This window comes from Sminthopsis crassicaudata, chromosome 1, assembly GCF_048593235.1.
Source record: "Sminthopsis crassicaudata isolate SCR6 chromosome 1, ASM4859323v1, whole genome shotgun sequence".
Lineage (NCBI taxonomy): Eukaryota > Metazoa > Chordata > Mammalia > Dasyuromorphia > Dasyuridae > Sminthopsis > Sminthopsis crassicaudata.
Window position 1 is genome coordinate 692,452,731 of NC_133617.1, and position 20,661 is coordinate 692,473,391.

At 36.4% G+C, this 20,661-nt stretch overlaps 1 protein-coding gene across 15 annotated transcripts in view; it reads left to right on the plus strand.

Moving 5' to 3' along the window:
• The window catches only part of WNK2 (WNK lysine deficient protein kinase 2), a 363,168-nt gene that overhangs the window by 272,646 nt on the left and 69,861 nt on the right, over positions 1-20,661 (plus strand). For all 15 annotated transcript variants that reach the window (XM_074283635.1, XM_074283637.1, XM_074283636.1 and 12 more), the window contains 3 exons: positions 8,559-8,850; positions 13,671-13,867; positions 16,395-16,547. In XM_074283635.1, coding sequence (XP_074139736.1) covers positions 8,559-8,850; positions 13,671-13,867; positions 16,395-16,547 — 642 coding nt within the window. The remainder of the gene's footprint in view (positions 1-8,558; positions 8,851-13,670; positions 13,868-16,394; positions 16,548-20,661) is intronic.

A 20,661-nucleotide genomic window follows, 5' to 3' on the forward strand; every position in this document is an offset into this window, starting at 1 on the left:
ATACACCTTCTACTTTTGCAAAGAATTGAGAGGTGGTGCTTCTTCATCCCTTTTTTGGGGTCATTAAACCTCTGATCTCCTAAATAGGCCTTCTTGAACTGACCTTGTAGTAAGTATTGAGAATAATGGTAAGCTAGAGATAGCACAGTGATGACCATGACCTATTTATAAAGTGGTTTGTGTCAGCAGGTCTGACATATGTCAGACTGGAAGCCAACAGAATATTATTTAAATATATGCATCTACGCATAGACACACACACACACACACACACACACACACACACACACATACACACACACACACACACACACACACACACACACACACACCAGACCATGTCAATTTACTGGATAGAAAAGTCTTATGCTTATAAAAGGAAGAAAATTTCTTAATTATAAAATAGTAAATTAAAGAATGTACAGACAGATTTCATCCATGTCTCTAAGTTTAGGTTCTTCTGACTTAAAGTCTTGTGGAGCAGAAGATACATTTGTATATATAAAAAAAATAAAGAACCAGGAAGGTGCAATAACTTAATTTCTGTGAGCTCTAAGCAGGTAAATTAATGTCTTGTATCTGATAAGTAGAAAGCTGGGAGTTAGGACATCTCATTCCCAGAGACTGAAGTAGCCTTTTAATTTTAAGCATTTGGGAAGCTGGGTCTCAGTCCAGAGAATGTTGACACCCAAAGCAATGTTAGCAAGATTTTTCTTTAAGAACAGAAGAGGGAAGACTAGAATTGGATTACTGAGCAGTTTCAGAACAGCCAAGGCACAACAAAACATTTTTTGGTTTTTATATCTCTTCACTTTTGCCTCTGAGTGATCGATCATTAGGCAAGGGAGAGTAGATCTTCCTTGGTACCTTAACAAAAGTAGTGGGGAACATTTACTGCAGGAAAAAAAAAAAAAGCATAATAAGACCATGGGATAAAAAAGACTGCTGGATCTAGAGTTTAGGTTTGGCTCCGAATCCCAGCTCTCCTTTCTACCCATGTGACTATGGGCAACTCATCTCTCACACCTTTAGATTTCTTTATTTATAAACAGAGAGGGTTGGACCAGATTATCCTTAAAGTCACATCCAGCTCTAAGAGCTTGGATACTAAGTAGGAAAGAATGTTCTGTTTCATCCCTCTTGTCCTCACACCTCTGGGAAGCTTCCCTATTAGTACAATACAATAAGCCCAACCACAGCTATCCATCTGCTGGCCATTGGCAGCATTACAAGCATATTATGCTATGTTGTTCTACAAGAAATTGGACTCATAAAGGAAGATTAAATTTATCAGTCCTCGTAGTATTTCTAGGGCTATAGACATATAAAAAGAGAAGACTTTTGACATAACTGAATTCCTCATTGGTAACACTAAAAGAATTGTGAGTATCAAATTTTAGTTGATAGTTGTGAGTATCAAATTTTTGTTGATATAGAAGAGAGATTCTCAGAACAAAAATATCTTCTGGTGCCCTACTAGGTATTCACAGAAATCTGAATCAGAAACCTATATCCTCTCTAGGTCACAGTAGAGTAGAAAGAAAATTGAATTTGGAGTGAAATGACCCCTTCTCCAATCCTTCCTCTTCCACATAAAACTTTTATGTGATTTAGGATAAATCACTTAACTTCTCCTGGCTTCAGGTTCATCATCTGTTAAAATGATGGGATTAGACCTTCCAGTTCTACATTTATTATCTTGTGATCTAATATCTTCAAAGCAACTTCCTATCTTACTCTTTTGTCCCTACCTTGTACTAATCTGTTAGGATAAAATTGTGTTTTTGTTTTTTTTAATATACAAAGTTTAGTATTGTTGGATCCTACCCACATCATTTCTCTCTCTCAAGATTTTGAAGGCTTCCAATTATGCCATATGATATTTCAGTTAATTTCAACTTCATGTCACTCACGGTATGGGTAATCATGCTTTCTATGTTTTTATCCAAATTATTGATTAATGTCTAGAACAGAGTAGGACTCAGGATAAAGTACTTTAGGTTGATGTGATCTAATAAACAAAACTCTGTAGACACACACATAAGTAAAAGTACATGCACATGCCACTAGATAGTACAGTGGATAGATAGTCAGACCTAGAATCAGGAATACCAAGCTTGCCTTAGCTACATAGTAGCTGAGTGATCTTGGATAAATCACTTGACCCTATTTGCCTTAGTTTCCCTGTCTGTAAATGAGAAGGAGATGTCAAACCACCTCCACTTTGTTAGAAAATTTCAAATGGTCTCTAAAGATTCAGATACAATAAAAAATGGCTGAACAAAAATGTGTGTGTATACATTTTCAGAGAGAGTGAGTTCCAGTTTAAATTAATTTGCTGGATAATTGGGATATTTTTGTTTTGAGTATCAAATCTTTTGATTTGATTTGCAATTGAGCAAAAATCTTTACATTTCAGATAAGAAAACTAGTATTCTTATTTTGTTTTATATTTCAATTTAAGCCCTCTTAATGCTACTACACTTTCTTTTTCTTTTGTAATTTACATAGCTCAGATTTCACTAATAGACTAATTTTTGCCCAACTTTTTAATTTTTGCAGAAATTAAAAAGGTTTGACCCTATCTTTTTTCTGTGTTCTTATTCTTCTCCCTTTCTTATTATTTAATCTTGTCCCTTTCCTATAATATAAAAATATCTTGGTGTAAATAGTGAAGACAGAATCTATCTCTCCTCATGTAGCACATGATAGTGTCACCCTTCCCCTATATCTCTGGATGGGGGGCCTAAGGCATGAAAGGCTGAAACCTTATATTGCCTGAGTGGCACTTTGAGTGGCTAGCGATTGAGGATTATGGCACAGCTGCGAAGTCATGAAGCCACTTGTGCAATTACACATTTAAAATGTCAGTAACTGATCTGCCCTCATGCACTATCTGTCTAATATTGGGATCTGTCTCCTGGGTTTAGACATTGTCTCTCCAATGAGAGATTTTGTTTTTAAAACAAAGTGGGATATCTGCTTTGTTCTGAAACAGTGGTCTTCAGAAGTCATGTTTTTCAGTGGCATTTTATAAGTGCCTTGAACATTAGCTGCTTCTGGAGACCCATTAGGAATAAGACCTAAATGAAAGAACAAATGAACCCTTAACATTAAATAGTAGCTTACTTTTTTTGGAAGCAGAGTCTCAGAGAGATGAATTGACTTGTTTAATACTCACCTAGGAATTATTCATATTGAGAATTCAATTTAGGTTTTATGTCTTCAAATCCCAACATTTTTTTCTTCTTCAACAAAGTAATATTCTTATTTTCCCCCCCAAAAAAATACAGAACAAATTTTACTTAATAAGATTTTAAAATATAGGCAGACTCACACCCCAATCTAGAGATAGTAAGAATAAGAACAAAAAACCCAGCCCCCTCTCCTATCCTTACCTTACCACTTCCCATAGAGACCTATCTATATCTGTGATTCTGAAAGCATTACCATAAGAGTAAGCCTCCCTGTATTTCAGGGGGGGGGGGAATGTCAGGGTCACTATAGCATTAACTTCTCTCCCAGACTTAAATTCCACATGATTCATGGTACTAGTCAAATATAAGGTCCATGTTTTCTTCTCTATGTGGTTATATGTCACATGGTTCCTTCATTCCAGTCTCTTTTTCAATCCTCAGTTCTATGATGCTCTACCATGACAATTTTTACTTTGTTTCCTACATTTCTTTATGCTCTATCATTTTGTGTGTGTGTGTGTGTGTGTGTGTGTGTGTGTGTGTGTGTGTGTGTGTGTGTGTGTGTATGACACAGAGAGAAAGACAGAGAGAGGTAGAGGTATTGAATGATTGATAGATTGTCTCTGGCAGTTTCTCTTATTCATTTCTGAGTCTCTCATTCCTATTGCTGCTTCTTAACATTCACTGCCGCTACTTTGCTTTTATTTTGCCATTGGTTTCCTATCATTTGCTGTGCTCCTCAAGAAGTTGTTGTAAACATTTTAAGATGAAGTACTGCTCTGTCTTGCAAAGAGTTATGAGAAAAAAAAAAAGATACAAGATCTCTCACAGAACCCTCTTTTGGGAGAATACCATGTGAAAACCACATCTTTACAAACTTATGTAATTATTGCAGCGAAAAGAACAATGATATTGGTATCAGGCCAGACCTGAGTTCAAATGCTGCTCCTAACATTGGTATCTATGTGACCATCAACAAGTTACATAGCTACCTTAGAGCATATTACATCATTTGTAAAGTGGATGCAAAAACCCTTGTAGTCCTTTGCAGAGCTGTTGGGAAGATTCACTGAAATCAGAAGTTATGGAAATCAAATGATAATGCTACTGCTGCTTTTAAGCTTCATCTATTCTTTTTTCATTTAAAGATGGAATTTCACTAAAAAATCGACTGTTGTTTCTAGGTTTGTAGCTTAGAAGGTAAAGAGAACTCAGTTACCAAAAATTTCTTGAATTTTTCTCTGGATTCCTCCCTCCACACACACACACAAAGTCATCCTCAATTTCAGCTTGATCTTTGGCACAGGCAAAGTATGAGAAAATGTAGAGAATTTGTACCTACGAGTTCTGGCTACTTGCTTTTTTTGTGGATTAAAAAAAGCTTCTCCCTGTGGCATCACCACAGAATGGGCAGGGGACCAAGTCTAAATTGGTATGTGGTACTGTTGGAAGGTCAGGAATTTAATAGCCTTCTGTCACTCCAATTTTTTTAGTATGATTTCACAAGAGCAGAACTACTGACTTCATTTTCTATGAGACTGTTTTGTATTGGCTGAGAAACATTAGATTTTTATAAGCATGCAGAACATGACCTTGGATAGTCCAGACAGTATAAGTCCATTAACTAGGATTTGAGTAACCAGCATTTATCTGCCAGTTCACATTTAAATAGCAAAGGTTTTTTTTTTGTTTTTTTGTTCACGAGATTTATTCTTTCCTACAATCTTATGGGGTAGGTAGTATAAGTATTATTACCCTCATTTCACAGATGAAAAAATAGTAACCCATAATCAATGGTAGCGCACCTTCCATGATTACATATTCAGTAAGTGGCTTGGCCAACCAGGGTTTTCTAATTCCAAAAGCTTAATGTTCTTTCTACTTCCCTACCCTTCTTTTTTCATTTCCTCTGTTTGAGTAAAGAGTCATTTACCATATTGCACACTACATGGCAAGATCTCCCAAAGCTCCCAGTGAAATTCCCTGTGGTGTTCTAGTAGCATCAGTTAAATCTAGTGCTATTTGGTCCTAGGTAAAAAATACTCTTTGAAAGGAACAACCCCAGGTGGTAAATCCAAGGAAACAGGCAGAGAGACGTCGTACAGAAAATATGGGGCAATTGGCTATAGATTTGACATGGAACAAAGCAATGTAAAATGTGGGATTCCATTGTTAAAAGTCTTTAACAATCGTCTTTAAACATCATTAGTCATGCTAGAAAAACCTTAAGCCTCTGTGGGATATCCCTACTGGGTGAAATTACCATGGACAGAAATGAATGGGCAAACAAGTTGAAGCCAATTCAAATTCATTTTCTTTGCCTGCTGCTTTCTTGCTGGCTAATGTCAGGCATTCAGAGATGAGTAATTTCTTTTATGTTGGTGTATCTTAGAAACAACTTCATTTGGGATGCTAAGCTTGCTGTTGGGACTGTGGTAGTTAAGGTCTTGTAGTCATAGAATCTTAAGTTAGAAGGGGCCTCTGAGATCATCTAGTCCATTCAAATGAAGTAATAATTTGAAAAGGCTTAGTACAGTGCCTTATATATATAATAAACACTAAAATATTGTTATTATGTTTAGCTTAAAGTCTTCAAAACATGGCACTTGATATTTCATTTGACCTTTACAACAACCCTGGGAGATAGATTATCCCCATTTTACAAATGAGGAAACTGAGGCAAGCAACAGTAAAGTAAATTGCCCAGTGAAGCAGGGCTAATAAGTTTCTGAAATTTGGTCTTCCTCACTCCAGATTGTGTCTTCTGTTCATTGAGTCACCTGGCTGTCTTTGGATACTATATAGTATCTATATAGTATAGAATACTATATATAGGAAAACTATGCATAGTTTTCCTATCCATAGAGAATCAAATAAGATAAAATAATAGCTTTGTAAAAGAGGCCAGATAGCATCATCAGATGTATAGCCTTATTATTTAGTGGCTATCTCATTTTGAGCTCAAGTCTCTCTTCTCAAGTCTTCTCATCATCAGTTCTAGTTTTGAACTTCATTATAGCACGGAGATTTGGAGAAAACTCCCCTTCCCTCCTATGTCTGGTTTTCCAGTGAAATGGTTTCCAGATCTCTCTCTGTCCTGCCTTCGTGCCCTACTGGAGGCTTCCATTTATCACAATTCCTTTTCAAATGATAATATTTATAATAATAGTAATAATAATCAGCAAAGAGCACAGCGACAACTTTCTATCACAAAGACAACTTAGAGTAGTAGACAGGTTTTTAGATTCAATAGAATCAATCAATCATTGGAAATACAGAAACAAAAAGTAGAAAATGTAGGTTCAAACCCTTCCTCTGATACTTAGTAACCATCTATCTGTCTGTCTGTCTATCTATCTATATATCTATCTATCTATCTATAGCACTTTGAAAATAGTAAGAATGCTATGGAAATGATTGTTATTTTTGATCTCAGCTCTGTCATATTCAAAGAATCAGACATCTTGTTAGTTTTCCTATTGGCTGAAGTTGACTTTGTAGTTCACTAAATTATTACCAATTCTTTGTCACCTGAAATTCTGATATGTATTCCTCTTTTGTTTTGTAATTTATTTTTTTAACCCCAGTGAAATGACTTAAGTTCATCCCTGATAAAAATCATTTTGAAATTGGACTTTTTCATCATTTTAACAATTCATTCCCTTTGTCGCATCTCTCAACCCTGTAATCCTCCAAAAAGTCAATTCAGTTAGTTTGTAGTGATTTTCTTAGTGAATATGTGTACTATCTCCTAATGAAATCATCAGAATCTTTTCTAAATATGTGTCAAATATTCTTTGATTCTCCTTTCTAGAATTATTTTAAAAGATTATCCAAAATCGTTATCAAAATACTAATTTGTATCACTCTAGATATATTCTTTTTTTTCCTTTTCAAAAATTTGGAAAATTTCCCAGTTCTAGTCTTCTGAGAGCTCTCTTGTGGGCCATGATTTTTCAAGGTTTATTAAGAGTGTCTGCCAATGTCTTCAAGTCATTGGGATTAGAAATAAATAGAAATAGAAACTCATTTTAAAACATCTACATATTGCTATTTACTCATATATCCTTGTCAGCAATTCAATATGACTTTGTTCTTTACCTTCCAAGTGGAAGATTCTTCTTTTTGCTTGGGGCAGGGGGAGAAAGGAAAGGAGCAAAGATTCGTTAAACACCTGTTAAGTGCCAGACGCTGAGCTAAATACTTTACAAATATTTAATTTGGTAATATTTTTAAATTTAATTTTTGAAAGATTCAATTTATATTACTCCTATTTTTTTTAAAGCTATTATGATGTGTTACTAATGAACTGAATTTGGATTTATATCAGTAATTTATCACGCTTCAAGGAGCTGTGCTTTGAGGGGAGTGATAACAGATACTTCTTTCACTGATGAAGATCACAATCCTTCTACATCTTGAAAGGCAGCAAAGAGAAGGAAAATGAAGGCTAGATTTGGCACCCAAGGCTTAGATTCAGATCTTGCTGCAAACATTTCTTAGCTGTATGGCCTGGCAATTTCAATTACCCAATCTATAAAATGAGGAAGACTCTTCCTTACGTTGGTGCAGAAGGCTCCCATAAGATCTATATTGAAAGGCCCTCGTCTACCTTATGGGCTCTTTAAAAAGCAGTGATAGTTCTTTTCATCAGTCTAGTAGATTTCAAGTTGATAAATTCAGCTCTCAGAAACCAGTCTGGTGATAAGGTCCTCCAAACTTCCTTTGACTGGTTCTTAAGCACAGATAGACATCAGCTCCTACTAGCTTCCTGCCTATTTGGAAGGACCCACTGGTGTTCTATTGGCATAACCTCTAAGAATACAGCAGTATATTAGGATGAGACCTCAGAATGGTATTTGATGGGGAATCATAGACGTGATCATAGACTAGCGGCAGAAGGGATCTCAAGAGGACATCAGTGTTTAACCCGTCTACTTGAAATTTAAGGAAACTAAACACACGAGACTTTAAAGTAACTGCCCTAAGCCTCTCAGAGGCGTTACTGGTGGAACCAGGATCCTCTGTTATCCAGTGTCCAAGTCCCCTTGAGGGGGGTTTTGTGGGGAAAGGCATATGGATCATTACCCTTAAATGTGCCCCATTTTATGCCTCTAGGAGTTGTGTTCTTGTATGTTTCTTTTATTGCTCACGACTTTAACTGTCTTCTAGAAAAGGTAAATAAGTTATGGAGTCAGTGAATCCTACATCATCTATGCCTTCATTCTGTCATGTTTCGGGGTAGATACCCTTAAGTGTTCACATTCATTTTGGGGGGGTTATTGTTTGTTTTAAGGAGACTGCTTTTCTCTGCTGTGCATGCAGTAGACAGACTTACCTTCAGTGTACTTTTTCTTCCAGATTGAGTCTGGATTTTTTCATGAAAGTGATGTCAAGATAGTGGCAAAGTCAATTCGGGATAGAGTGGCATTAATTCAGTGGAGGAGAGAGAGGATCTGGCCTATTGTGCAGTCTGAAGAGCGCCGAGATTCAGAAAGCCTCGAGAAATCCAAGTTGCCACAGGCACAACTCCAGGTTCAGGTCACATACCATTCTCATGTGGGCCAGCAGACTCCACTGGAACCTGAGGAGCCTGAAGCTGACCAGCATCTCTTTCAGCCGAAACTTCCTACAAGCGCCACATCAGTGGCATGTAAGTCTGCCTTTTTTTTTTTTTTTTTTCCCTTTGCAAGGAAAATATAATTGTAATATAGCAGAACCCTATTCCAGTATGACTTGTAATTTCATGGATTTACATGCTTTACATGGATTTATGCTTGGGGTCAAATATGTTCTCTGAGACCAATATACCTATTTAAAAGCTTTGTTTAATTATTATTATTATTATTATTATTATTATTATTTGTAAAGGGAGGGGGGATTTTTTTTTAAATCAGAAAAATAGTTTTCATATTGTATATAGGAAACTGAAATACTGTGAAATGGGGATTTGTAGCTTCTTATTATTAGAAGATTAAAGACAATATAAGCCATGTGCTTTTTTTCGTAAGGTCATGATAATGTTCTTAGTACTAAGTACTAGGTAATGTGATATAGTAAAAAGAATACTGGTCTTGGAATCAGGAAAGACCTGAGATTGACTCATATTTCTGGTACTTGGTTATGTTGGGAAAGTCCATTAAATTCTAGGTCTCAGCTTCTTCATCTGTAGCAGTGTCTATGCTATCTAATCCCTAGGATAAATTGTTTTGAAGTACACTGCAAACCTGAAAGATATATAAATGTTGGATCTTGGACTTAAATTAAACTGGAGAAAGCATTGGCCATGAGAGGCATCTAGACCTCACATCTCACAATGCGTCTTTCTTTAAATTATTATTTAAACTTCCTCATTGTACTGAACAATGGAGACTCAAAGATAAAAGTGAACCAGTCCCTTCCTTCATGAAGCTGTCATTCTATTGGAAGAGACAATATGTAAATTTACAAGTGCATGCAAAATGGATACAAGGTAGTCGGGAATGGAGCAGTAACACTAATGGGTGGGGGAAGATCAGGAAAACTTCATGAATAGAAACTAAGCTTGAAAAGAAGCAGAAATTCAGAAGCAGAGAGAAGGAAGGGAATATTTTCTAGGCTGGGAGCATGGAAACACTTTTCCAGTTTTATAGTTTACCCATGTAAGTTTCAGGGAGATTGTGAAGCACCTTGTATGTCAAACAGATTTGGCTCTAGAGGAAATAGGGGAGCTCCAGGATTTTGAGAAACATAGTGACATTATCATTGACCAAAAAAAAAATCATTTGGGTAACAGTTGGAGGCGAGAGCACCATGAATTGGGGAAGGGAAAAGCAGGGAAGGAATAAGAATTATCAGTCTATTGAGGGATGGCATATCTTTGAACTGATAGAATCCTTTAAACAAACACCTAGGTTCCTCCCTTAGTAAAATAATTTAATATCTTATGTGCACTTGAAGTTCTGTAAAAAGTTTATTTCAATGATGTTACTTCTACACATTTTGCCATTAGTTTTGAGTTTACTTATGTTTCTACTTATGTGCTGTTGAGTAAATTCAGAGGAAATCCAAAAATCTGAAGAAGTAATATGAAGAATTAGTTCTGTTTACTTGTCACTTGGTTTCTTATTGAGACTTAAAGATCAAATCTTACTTTAGGCTCTTAGAATTGCAATTTGTAAATCTTACTGTTTACTTAATTAGTGTGGATGACAGTATGTACACAGGATAGTAATAATTACAGAGGGGAAAGCAGGAGAGAAGAAAAAAGGGAGTAGAAGAAGGAAGGAGTTATCAAAAGCTTACTGTGTACCTTGCTCTGTGCTAACCACTTTGCAAACATTAAGGTGTTTTAATGTTTGCAAAGTGTTTTAACTTGCTATGTTTGATGGGTACTAAAGGTATTATTGTCTCTATTGTACCAATGAAGAGAGGTTACAGGGTCACACAGTTGCTCAGTGTCACAGGTAGGATTTAATCATAAGTCTTCTGACTTATCAAACGCACCATCCACTAAACCAGTGATAAATGCTTCTTCACAATTCAGGGTTTGAGTTTGTTAAATTTAAATTAAACATTTGAATGCATTTATTTTTATTTGATTACAAAAGAGAAGAGGAAGAAATTGAATTAGGTCATAACTATTTACCACCGCCACTCATGACGTGCCTTTTCTTTTTCTTTTTGCTTTCTGCAAGAGTATTGGCAAAATTGGCTTTCCCCACTGCTGTACTAGCAGCAGTTTGCTTATTGAGTTCGGCAAAGAAGGTTGCTATTTGATACATGGAAATCCTGAGGCTAGCAGTTAGGCTGTTGCTGACATTGAGAGTTTCCTTTGGGATATGGGAACAAAAAAGACAGGATTGAGAACCAGCTGTCATTTTTCATCTTTATTGCAATAAAAGCTGTAGAATGAACAATTTCCATGGGCACCATCTTTGAATTTTCCAATGAAAGCACAATGGTTTTAGTGAAACAAGCTTGTTAATTGTATGGAGATATTTAATAAGCTTCAGTGAATCTGAAAAGGCCCCTTCTCAAGCTTTAATATTCAGTAAAATCATTATAATCCTGACTTACATTTGACAAAGATGTTATGATGGACCAATTGCCAAGCTTCTGCAGTTTCCGAAATTGAATTCGAACCAAATCTCTGCCTGATGAACAGCAACAAAGTTATGGATTATATGGTTGTTTTGTAAAAAACTAGGCTCATATGCAAGATCCAGACATACACATTGGATTGGCAATGGGATAGTAACCAGAATACTGAGATATTACTCTGTGGCATCATTTTTCCTGTATACCAAATGTAAACAAGACCTATTCAAGTGATTCTACTGCTCTGCTGTGAATTCTGCCAGTCTTGGGAGTGCTGTTATAAGACTGATCATATTAATCCCCTACTCAATAAACTCCAGTAACCCCTTATTATCTCTAGGATAAAATAATGTGTTTACATTCCCCAATGTATTCTCTTTCTCTCTAAACATTTTAATCCAACTATACTGTTGCCTAATTTTTCAACATAATACACAACACCTGGCTGTCCTTCATACGTGGATTATATATCTTCCTGACCTGCTTTTTGGATTCTCTGATTTCCATTAAATTGCATTTGAGGGGGCAGCTAGGTGGTGCAGTGGATAGAGCACCAGCCCTGAGTTCAGAAGGACCCAAGTTCAAATCTGGTCTCAGACACTTAACACTTCCTGGCTGTGTGACCCTGGGCAAGTCACTTAACCCCAGCCTCAGGGGGGAAAAAATTGCATTTGAAATACGACTATATAAAATATTTTCCTGATCCTCCCACTCACTCATTGTTGCTTGTCTTTTGTTCTAAAAAAAAATAATGACATCAGGGAAGTGGTACTGTAACATGCAAATGAATTAGAGGGCCATGCAAAGTTGTCACACTTTCTCAAACAGAGCCACCTGGGTCCAATGGCAAAATACAGATCAGGATGACTGGAAGTGGTACCCAAATGCAGTGGGAGACTTTGACCTTTTGAAGATAAAGTCTTTAATAGATCTCAGTTTGACTGAGTCAATCTTCTACTCAGTAGTATAATCCCTCCTAAAACTATCTTGTCAATCACTCAATGAGCATTTATTAAGTACTTATTATGTACCAGCCACTTAATTAAGCCTTGGGGATACAAATACAAACTCAAAAGAAAGTTACTGCACATAAGAAGATGACATTCTAATAAGCACATTTTCCAGAAAGGAGCTGAAAAGTAGGGAGTGGGGGTGGGAATGGATCCAGAGACAAAGTCTGGAGAATCAGAGTGAGGGGAGAAATTAAAAACTGCTGGCCTGAGGACCCCTCCCCCTCAAAATAGGGATTTTGGAAAGAATTTGCCATTTGAAGAAGGGTTCATTCCAGAGTGAAAAGACCACGAGTGATTTCTGAAGCATAATGACCAGGCAGCTAAGTCATGGTACCCAGACACTTAGCAGAGTCAGAGAAGTAATGGTGAATAGATGGTCTGAGGTCCTGCCTTTCCTTGTATTCATGTTGTATATTAGATATATGTCTAGGTACTTGGTATTTTCTCCCTAGTGGAGAAAAGGGGATCTTTCATTTTTGTCCTTGTTTCTCTGATACCCTGTATCAGAGTAGTTGATTGATGCTCTGTACATATGTGTTCTCTTCCTCAAAGAATGTTGTTTTCTGGTAGGCAGCCACCTTGTTAGTTTCCCAGCATTTAGAATAATCTTTGGCATACCATTAATTCTTTGTTTTTTTGCTGAGGCAATGAGGTTAAGTGACTTGCCCAGGGTCACATAGCTAGTAAGTGTCTGAGACCAAATTTGAACTCGGGTCCTCCTGACTTCAGGGCACGTGCTCTATCCACTGCGCCACCCGGCTGCCCCCATTAACTCTTTAAAAGGTTTGAAATTGTTAAGTTGAATGCTTGAAATACTTCATGTAAATACTTGAAATCATAAATTATTAAAAAGTTAATTATTGAGTGCCTATTCTTTGTTAGACTATGATGGAGATAACATTTATGAACAGTCCTTTCCCTCAAGGAGTTTATATTCCATGTGGGCAAACTATATATATATGTGTGTGTGTGTGTGTGTGTGTGTGTGTGTGTGTGTGTGTGTGTGTGTGTGTGTGTATGTGTATATACGCAGAAAGAAAGAGAGAGAGACAAAGACAGACAGAGACAGAGATACATGGGATTTAGGAAATAGGACCCTTCCTACAATGTGATGCTTTCTCAGTTTGATGAATGTTGTAGTAATCAAGTTGGTGGTTTTAATTACCTTTTGGCCTATAGAGTAGATCAACCTCTTTTGAAATTTGATGTTATTTGCAAAGCTTGAACAAATTCTTAGAAGTGCACTTTAATGGGCAAGTGGGTTTTTAATGCAAATCATTTCCCTGAACATGTCCAACATTCTTTATTCTGGGCATTAATGGGACTAAAGTACTTAAAAAATGTTTATTCTAAACCTTGAAATTTTGTTTCTTGCCTCCAGCGGACAGCACATTTGACAGTGGCCAAGGCTCCACTGTATACTCCGACTCCCAGAGTAGCCAGCAGAGTGTGATTTACTCCTCCCTGCCCGATGCCATCCCTCCCACTATTCAGCGTGTCTATAGCCCACCTGTCAGTGATGGTCAGGTTGGGACACAGAGCCACCCATCTCTGGGGCCCTACCAGCAGCCTACACCGGTAAGTTCTTAGTCTTAGTCGTCATTGGTCATGTTTATAAAGAATTAAGAATTTTGTTGTAAAAATGCCCAGGCTATCTGTTAAAATGATGTAGTAGAAATCCCAATAGTAGTAGAGACCCAATTTTTTTTTTTTTTTTTTTTTTTGGCTGAGGCAGTTGGAGTAAAGTGATTTGCCCAGGGTCACACAGCCAGGAAGTGTTAGGTATCTGAGGAGGATTAAGGCCCTCCCTGACTTCAGGGCTGTTGTTCTATCCACTGCACCAACTAGCTGCCCTCCCCGCCTTCCCAATGCTTTTTAAGAAACCCCTACACCATGCAACTTTGGGAATGCTGTTCACTTTAGGAATATAACTATTGGGAGTGATGTAGCACAATCTTGAAGAATGTGTCTGTGAAATAAAGGGAATTGGAACTGACATCCTTATTCTACTAAGCTTTCCAAAATTAGCTGTTCTATACACTATCTAGACTGCTATCTCATAAGCTCAAACAGAAAACAGAAAAAAGAGTACTTTTCAGTTTCATAAAAGAAGAAATGGGGTTGTTGTTAGTCCCCATTACCTACCAGTCATGTGAACTGCAATCCCATGATATCATTTATTCTTCTCTGTTCTTTGTTCTGTACTCCCCAATTCTCCCTCTTAATGGCTTTCCCTATAAATTTATCTGTTTTCTCCTTGTTCTTGGCTGTCTTCCTTTCTTGGAATTTAGCCTGCTTTAATTGGTGTTACAGTTATAATAAAATTTTGTCTCTTGACTTGATTATTTGAGCTTCCAGATTCTCTTGAGACACTCAGAACATTGGTCCAAAACCTCAGTATATTTTAGGAATCCCCTATATCTCCTGCAACCCAATAACCTATTCATATGATGAGCATCCTAAATTATCATTTTAATCAATTAGTTTTTTTCTCTAACTGCAGGGAGGACAAATACTATTGAATAAGCCAAAAATCACTTCTGCTTGGCTTTGGAACCCATTAGGCAACTTAGTCTGACTTTGACTAATTAGGTTGAAGTTTCACAGTATGTGCCATCTGACTTCACCAGATTTGGCCAGAGACCAAGTATCAGGGGGAATATCAACTTGGGATTAAAAATTTGTCATAGGATAATCCTCAAAGTGAATTATTCATACATATGTCACTGAGAGTTAGCTTATTTTCCCTCCTGCCCCCCAACTTCTCATTCTTCTTCACTCGTCATTTATATTAAGTAGCTTAGACATTTATTTTTTAAATTTGTGTTTACATATTTTAATCTTGCCACTAAAACATAGGCCAACCAGCTATTATTTACATTTATCTATTTTCATTAAAATTGGGTTTAAATTTACACACTCACTCGTGTTTTGTGTCATTTTTGGAAACTCCCCCAGGATGCAGCAGATGGTCTCAACATGCCTTATAATTCCACTCAACCACCATTAACTCACTAAGTCTTTGATGAAAATTCAAGTTCCTTTAGTGGACACATGGTCACTTCTTTCTTCCTTTTTTTTTTTTTTTTTTTTTTTTTTGGTCATGCTTTTTCTTTTGTTAACTCAGTGGCTCTGCTGTTAATAACTTATTGCTGCTGGGAAGGGAAGATAGGGAATAAATCTGAGATATAAATGAAAAGAAAGTCTTCTACCATATCTGCAAAATCCAGAAAGACATTTTCTCTAAACTAGATGAAATAATTTTACAAGTGTCATGGAAAGATTACATTCTTACTGGTCAGGATCTTTCTGATAGTGTGTATGTATGTATATGTATGTATGTATGTGTGTGTCTTATTTCAGAACTAACCTTAACTTTTCTTCCACTCACAAACTCTTTATGCTAAGAAATTTTTATGTGACCCTGGGATATGGGCATATGAAATAAGTATACAAATCAAACATTTACTTATAATAAACCATAATTATATGCCCACAATTCAGTTATAAGACCTCATCTGCAGTTTTAAGAAGCTGTCCCTTATTTATATTTATTTATATTTATTATTTATATATATTATATTTATATATTATTTGTTATAACCTCCTTTCTGTGAAGAGTGGAATTTTCTGGCAGTGAGATGTATCCATTCGTGAAAATAATATCATATTAAAATTTTTCAGCCAATCTGTTATGTCCTGTGTGACTCTTTATGCATAATACTAGCTTTGTTTAAAAGTTAGGAGTAAGGATATAGAAATGTTATTTATCAACATAAGATACAAGGTGATATCATTGGTTTGTATGGTCAATTTAACCAAATTTTAATGTATCTTATATATATCACTGTACTTGGTACTAAGAATACTAAAGAAACAAATAGTCTTCCTTGGGAAAGGACTTTTTATGTTTTTCTTTTCTTTTTTTTGGAAGTAGACTTTGATAACCCCAGTGAATTCCTAGTATTATTCTCTTTCTTGTAATTTTCTTTTTCCTGTCTTCCATTCTGGATATATTTGAATAGTTAGCCGGATTTACAGCAAAGTCTACTAAATCTGTAAGTTGTCCTAAAGTAAAATTGTATGGGTTGTACTTTCTCCTCAGCCTGGACTTACTGTGGGCCCTGTTTCATCCACTGTACTCCCTCCAAGACCACAGCAACATTACCCAGAACCAGCAATGACTTTCTCAGTGCAGCCAACAACAGTTGCTTCAGGGCATATGGGGCCAGCACCATCTATGTTACCTACTCAGCCAGTAAGTCCATGAAATTTCTTTTCTTTTCTTTTTCCTTTTTTTTTTTTTTTTTTTTTTTTTGCTGAAGCAATTGGGGTTAAGTAACTTGCCATGGGTCACACAGCTAGGAAATATTAAGTGTCTGAGATGGATTTGAAATCAGGTCCTCCTGACTTCAGGGCCAACATTCTATCCACTGTGCCATCTAGCTGCCCCAAGTCTATGAAATTTCTTTATCTCCCTAATCCAGTCTTGGATGGGAAGAAGGGTAAAAGAGCTTATATTAATGCCTTTTGTTTCTGCCTTCCAAAAATTTCTTGATATGGCATCTCCCTCTCCAAAATTGAATTGAAAATAAAGTTAAGCTAAAATAACTGATAACTGCTTCCATTTTTATATCTAATGTTCTGCCCTTAAATTAGTTTGTCTACTGAGAGGAGTAAAATTTTTTAAATTATTTTTCCAGGAGCAGGACTAATTGCCATTTTCTATAGTGGTGCTTTTTTTCTTTTAGAGCTCTTTTCTTTGCTGTTGTTGTAGTTCGAGGTACATTTTGTTCATACTGTTTCTGTTTATTTTCTCCACTATTCTGTCCTAGACTTTCATCTCTCCCTCTATATTATTTTTATGAGTGATCTCTTCAATTCACATGGATTCAGTTATTACCTCTATCAAAAGTGATTCCCAGATTTATTTATCCATCCTTAACCTCTCTTCCAAACTCCAGTTTTGTATCCTTAGCTCTCTCTTAGATATTTTGAACTGAATAGCTTATAAGGCATCTCAAATTCTGTCCAAAACGGACCTCATTATCCTCCCTGCAAAACCCCTTTTCTTTGTAATGTTTCTATTACTGTCAGGCAGGCTCAAGATGTTGGTGTTTTTGTTGGTTGTTAGTTTTGCAAATTGTCTCTCCATTAGCATTTGAATAAGTCCTCAATAAATGCTTATTGATTGAATATTTCAGTCTTCATGAATTTGTAAAATCTTCCCTTATTTCTTTGAATTTCTTATTCATTCATTCAGTAAGCATTTATTTAGTATGTACTATATACCAAGCACATATGCTAAATTCTAGAGACAAAAATGAAACATTCTGTTAGAAGCTTGAAGTAAAAATAAAGCATATTATAAGCACAAACTAATTTTACTAGTCCAGGTCACTAAGACCTTGGGGGATGAAGAAAGCATTTGTGGAAGAGGTGATCACAGTTTTTATAGGTGAAAGAGACCTGCATGATTATATCTCATTATGTATTGCATTTTGCTTAGCCATTCCTCAGATGATGAATATTCCACTTGGTTTTTAGTTGTTTGTTCATGAAAAGTTTTCCTGTATTTCAGTCAGTATCTATTGGCCTTTTATTTCTCTTGTTGACCTCCTTAGGATATGTGCTCAGAAGTGGGTTTGCTAGGGCAGAATGTGAACAGTTTAGTCAGTTTTCTTTTCTAATGGCACACACTTTCTGTTGTGATAGTCCTTTCATTGCTGAGCTTTACTCATGATAGATTTTTCTCGATTTATATATTTTCTAAGAAAAAGGACATTTTATGTTTCATCCTAGTGGTGATAGAGAAACATTAGAATTTATTGAGTGGGTAACATAATCAGATCTGTATTTTGTTTAAGAATAATTTGACAGCTGAGTAAAGTGTGAACTGGAAGAAGTCAAGATTTGAGGGAGATAAGACAAGCCAAGAGACTATTGCAGTCATGCAGGTATGAATTAATGAGAACCTATACCAAGGTATGTGCCTTTAGAGAAAAGGAAATATTTATGAGATGTTAAAAAGGAAGAATTCATCAATCTTGGCAACAACTTAAATATTGGGGAAAGGAGTAAGAACTTGTAGAATTGAGAATGACATCAAATTTGCAAGTATGGATGACTGAAAAGGTAATGGTACACTTGATGATAACTGGGAATTTGAGAAAAGGAAAGGGTTTTAGAAGTCAAACATAGATTGCATTTAAGATTTCTCTGGGACTTCCAGTTAGAAAATGAATTTGTAAGTTAGGAAAAAGAGGTTAGGACTGGATCAATAGTATGCTAAGATTTTTTAGCACAGAGATAATTGAATCCATGGGAGCCAAATGAAAGAGTAGAGAAGAAGAGAAGATAGAGCTGTAGGAGAGATAGCTACCATTATTAGCAAGTGTGAGGTGAATGAAGATCCAGGAAAGGAGACCTAAAGGGAGCAGTGATATAGTAGGGGGAAGACCAGAAGGCAGCATCATCATAAAAATCTAGAAAGACAGTATCAGGAAATAGGATAATTGATGGAGTCAGTGGATATAAAAAAGTGAAAGAAGGACAAAGATTGGAAAAAAGGATTAGATAAAGCAATTATTTCTTGAATTTTGGAGAAAGTATTTTCAGCTGAATGACAAGGCCAGAATTCAGACTTTAAAAAGTTAATAAGAATGAGAAGAAAGCACAACTTGCAGATCACCTTCTCAAAGAACTTAATCACTAAAGGAAGGAAAGATAAATAAGTGAGGGGTTTTTTTGAGATGTGGTACCACTAAGTTGTGTTTTCAGGTAGTCGAGAAGTAAGCATAGAAGTAATTTAGTGCTGATTATCGAGGGTCCAGTCTGCTGAAGGGGTTGGAATGGGGTAGGATCACTTGTGCATGTGAAGGAGATGGCTGTTGCAAGAACAGACCTCTTCATGTAAGTTAGGTGAAGACATCAACAGTGACAGAAGCTATCTGGACGATGTGAGATTTGGGAAAGAGAAGAAGAAACTCTTGGCAGATGGCCTCAATTAATTCCAGGTTTGCAGGGAAACAGACATTTATTAAGCAGTTATTATGTGCTAGGCACTATAAAAATCATTTTACAAATATTGTCTTATTTGATCCTAGCAACAACCCTTAGAGGTAGCTATCATTATCCCCATTCTACTGTTGAGGAAACTGAGATATATAAAAGCCAGGAGATTTGCCAAGGTTCACATAGATATTAAGTGTCTTGGAGTCAGATTTGAACTTGAGGCATCTTGATTTCAACCCCAGCACTTTGTTGGCTGCACTATTCACCCATCTAATAAAAACATGAGTTAACTTTCTCAGCCGAAAGTGAAGGAAAGGAGGGAGAATCATGGGAGTTTTTTAAAAGGAATGAAAAGGTTTGGAAGAACTGCTGTGGTTAATGGGATAGTAAGTTAATTGGGGAGATATAAAAGGATTGCCTTGGTACTGTGAGGACTCAGCTGAGATTATGTAACATAAATTTAAAGTGGAAACAGCTTTTTTTTTTTTTTTTTTTTTTTTTGACTGCTAGATGTGGAGTACAATACAACAAGACTGGAAAGCTAGGTTAAATCCAGTTTCAAAGGACTTAAAAACTGAAAAGAGGAGTATTTGATTCCAGAAGCAACAGGGAGCCTCTGGAGTAGGGAAATAACATGATCAGATATGCATTTTAAGGAGAATCATTTCTGCAGCAGAAATAGTGATAAAAGCTGACATTTCTTTGCAAAACCATTTACAAACATACTTAATGCTTGCATACTTTAACCATGTGGAGAATTTGGAGGCAGTTTGAAAAAAACAATCTTTGCATAGCCTTGTTTGTGAGCAAGGACCTTGGGCTTTTGTACACAGGTCACTATGGTTCTCTTCCTTCTGTTGGAAAGGTTACGGTTTTTTGAATTAAACTGGGACACTTTCCAACTGCAGACATCTGAAATGGCCTCCCAGGCCTTCTGTTGAAGCATCACAAAAGCACTGTTGTGAGAAAATATGGTTTGTCCTGTTCTGGAATTTGCTCCTTGTGAGCACTCAGTTCTTTTATTACCTTACTATTTCTCCTCCATCGACACAGCTGTTATTTAACTATTTGCCTCACTGAGTATCATCTATCCTGTCCTGAAGTTTAATTTCTTACAACATAGTCAAGACTCTGTATCTGTTCTTCTCTTCTCTCCATACTCCTTTAAAAAAGAAAAACCTTTTAAAAAAAAACAAGCAAAAAATAAAAAGCTATCTTCTCAGAATACTCAGAGCCCAAAGTTCAGATTTGAAAAATGACTGGCCAAGTCATGTCCTCATGTGCTGAGCCGTGCTGTGCTCCTCTGATATTCTTCTGAGTTTGGCTTATGCAAGGGAATGCCTGACTCAGAAACAGAC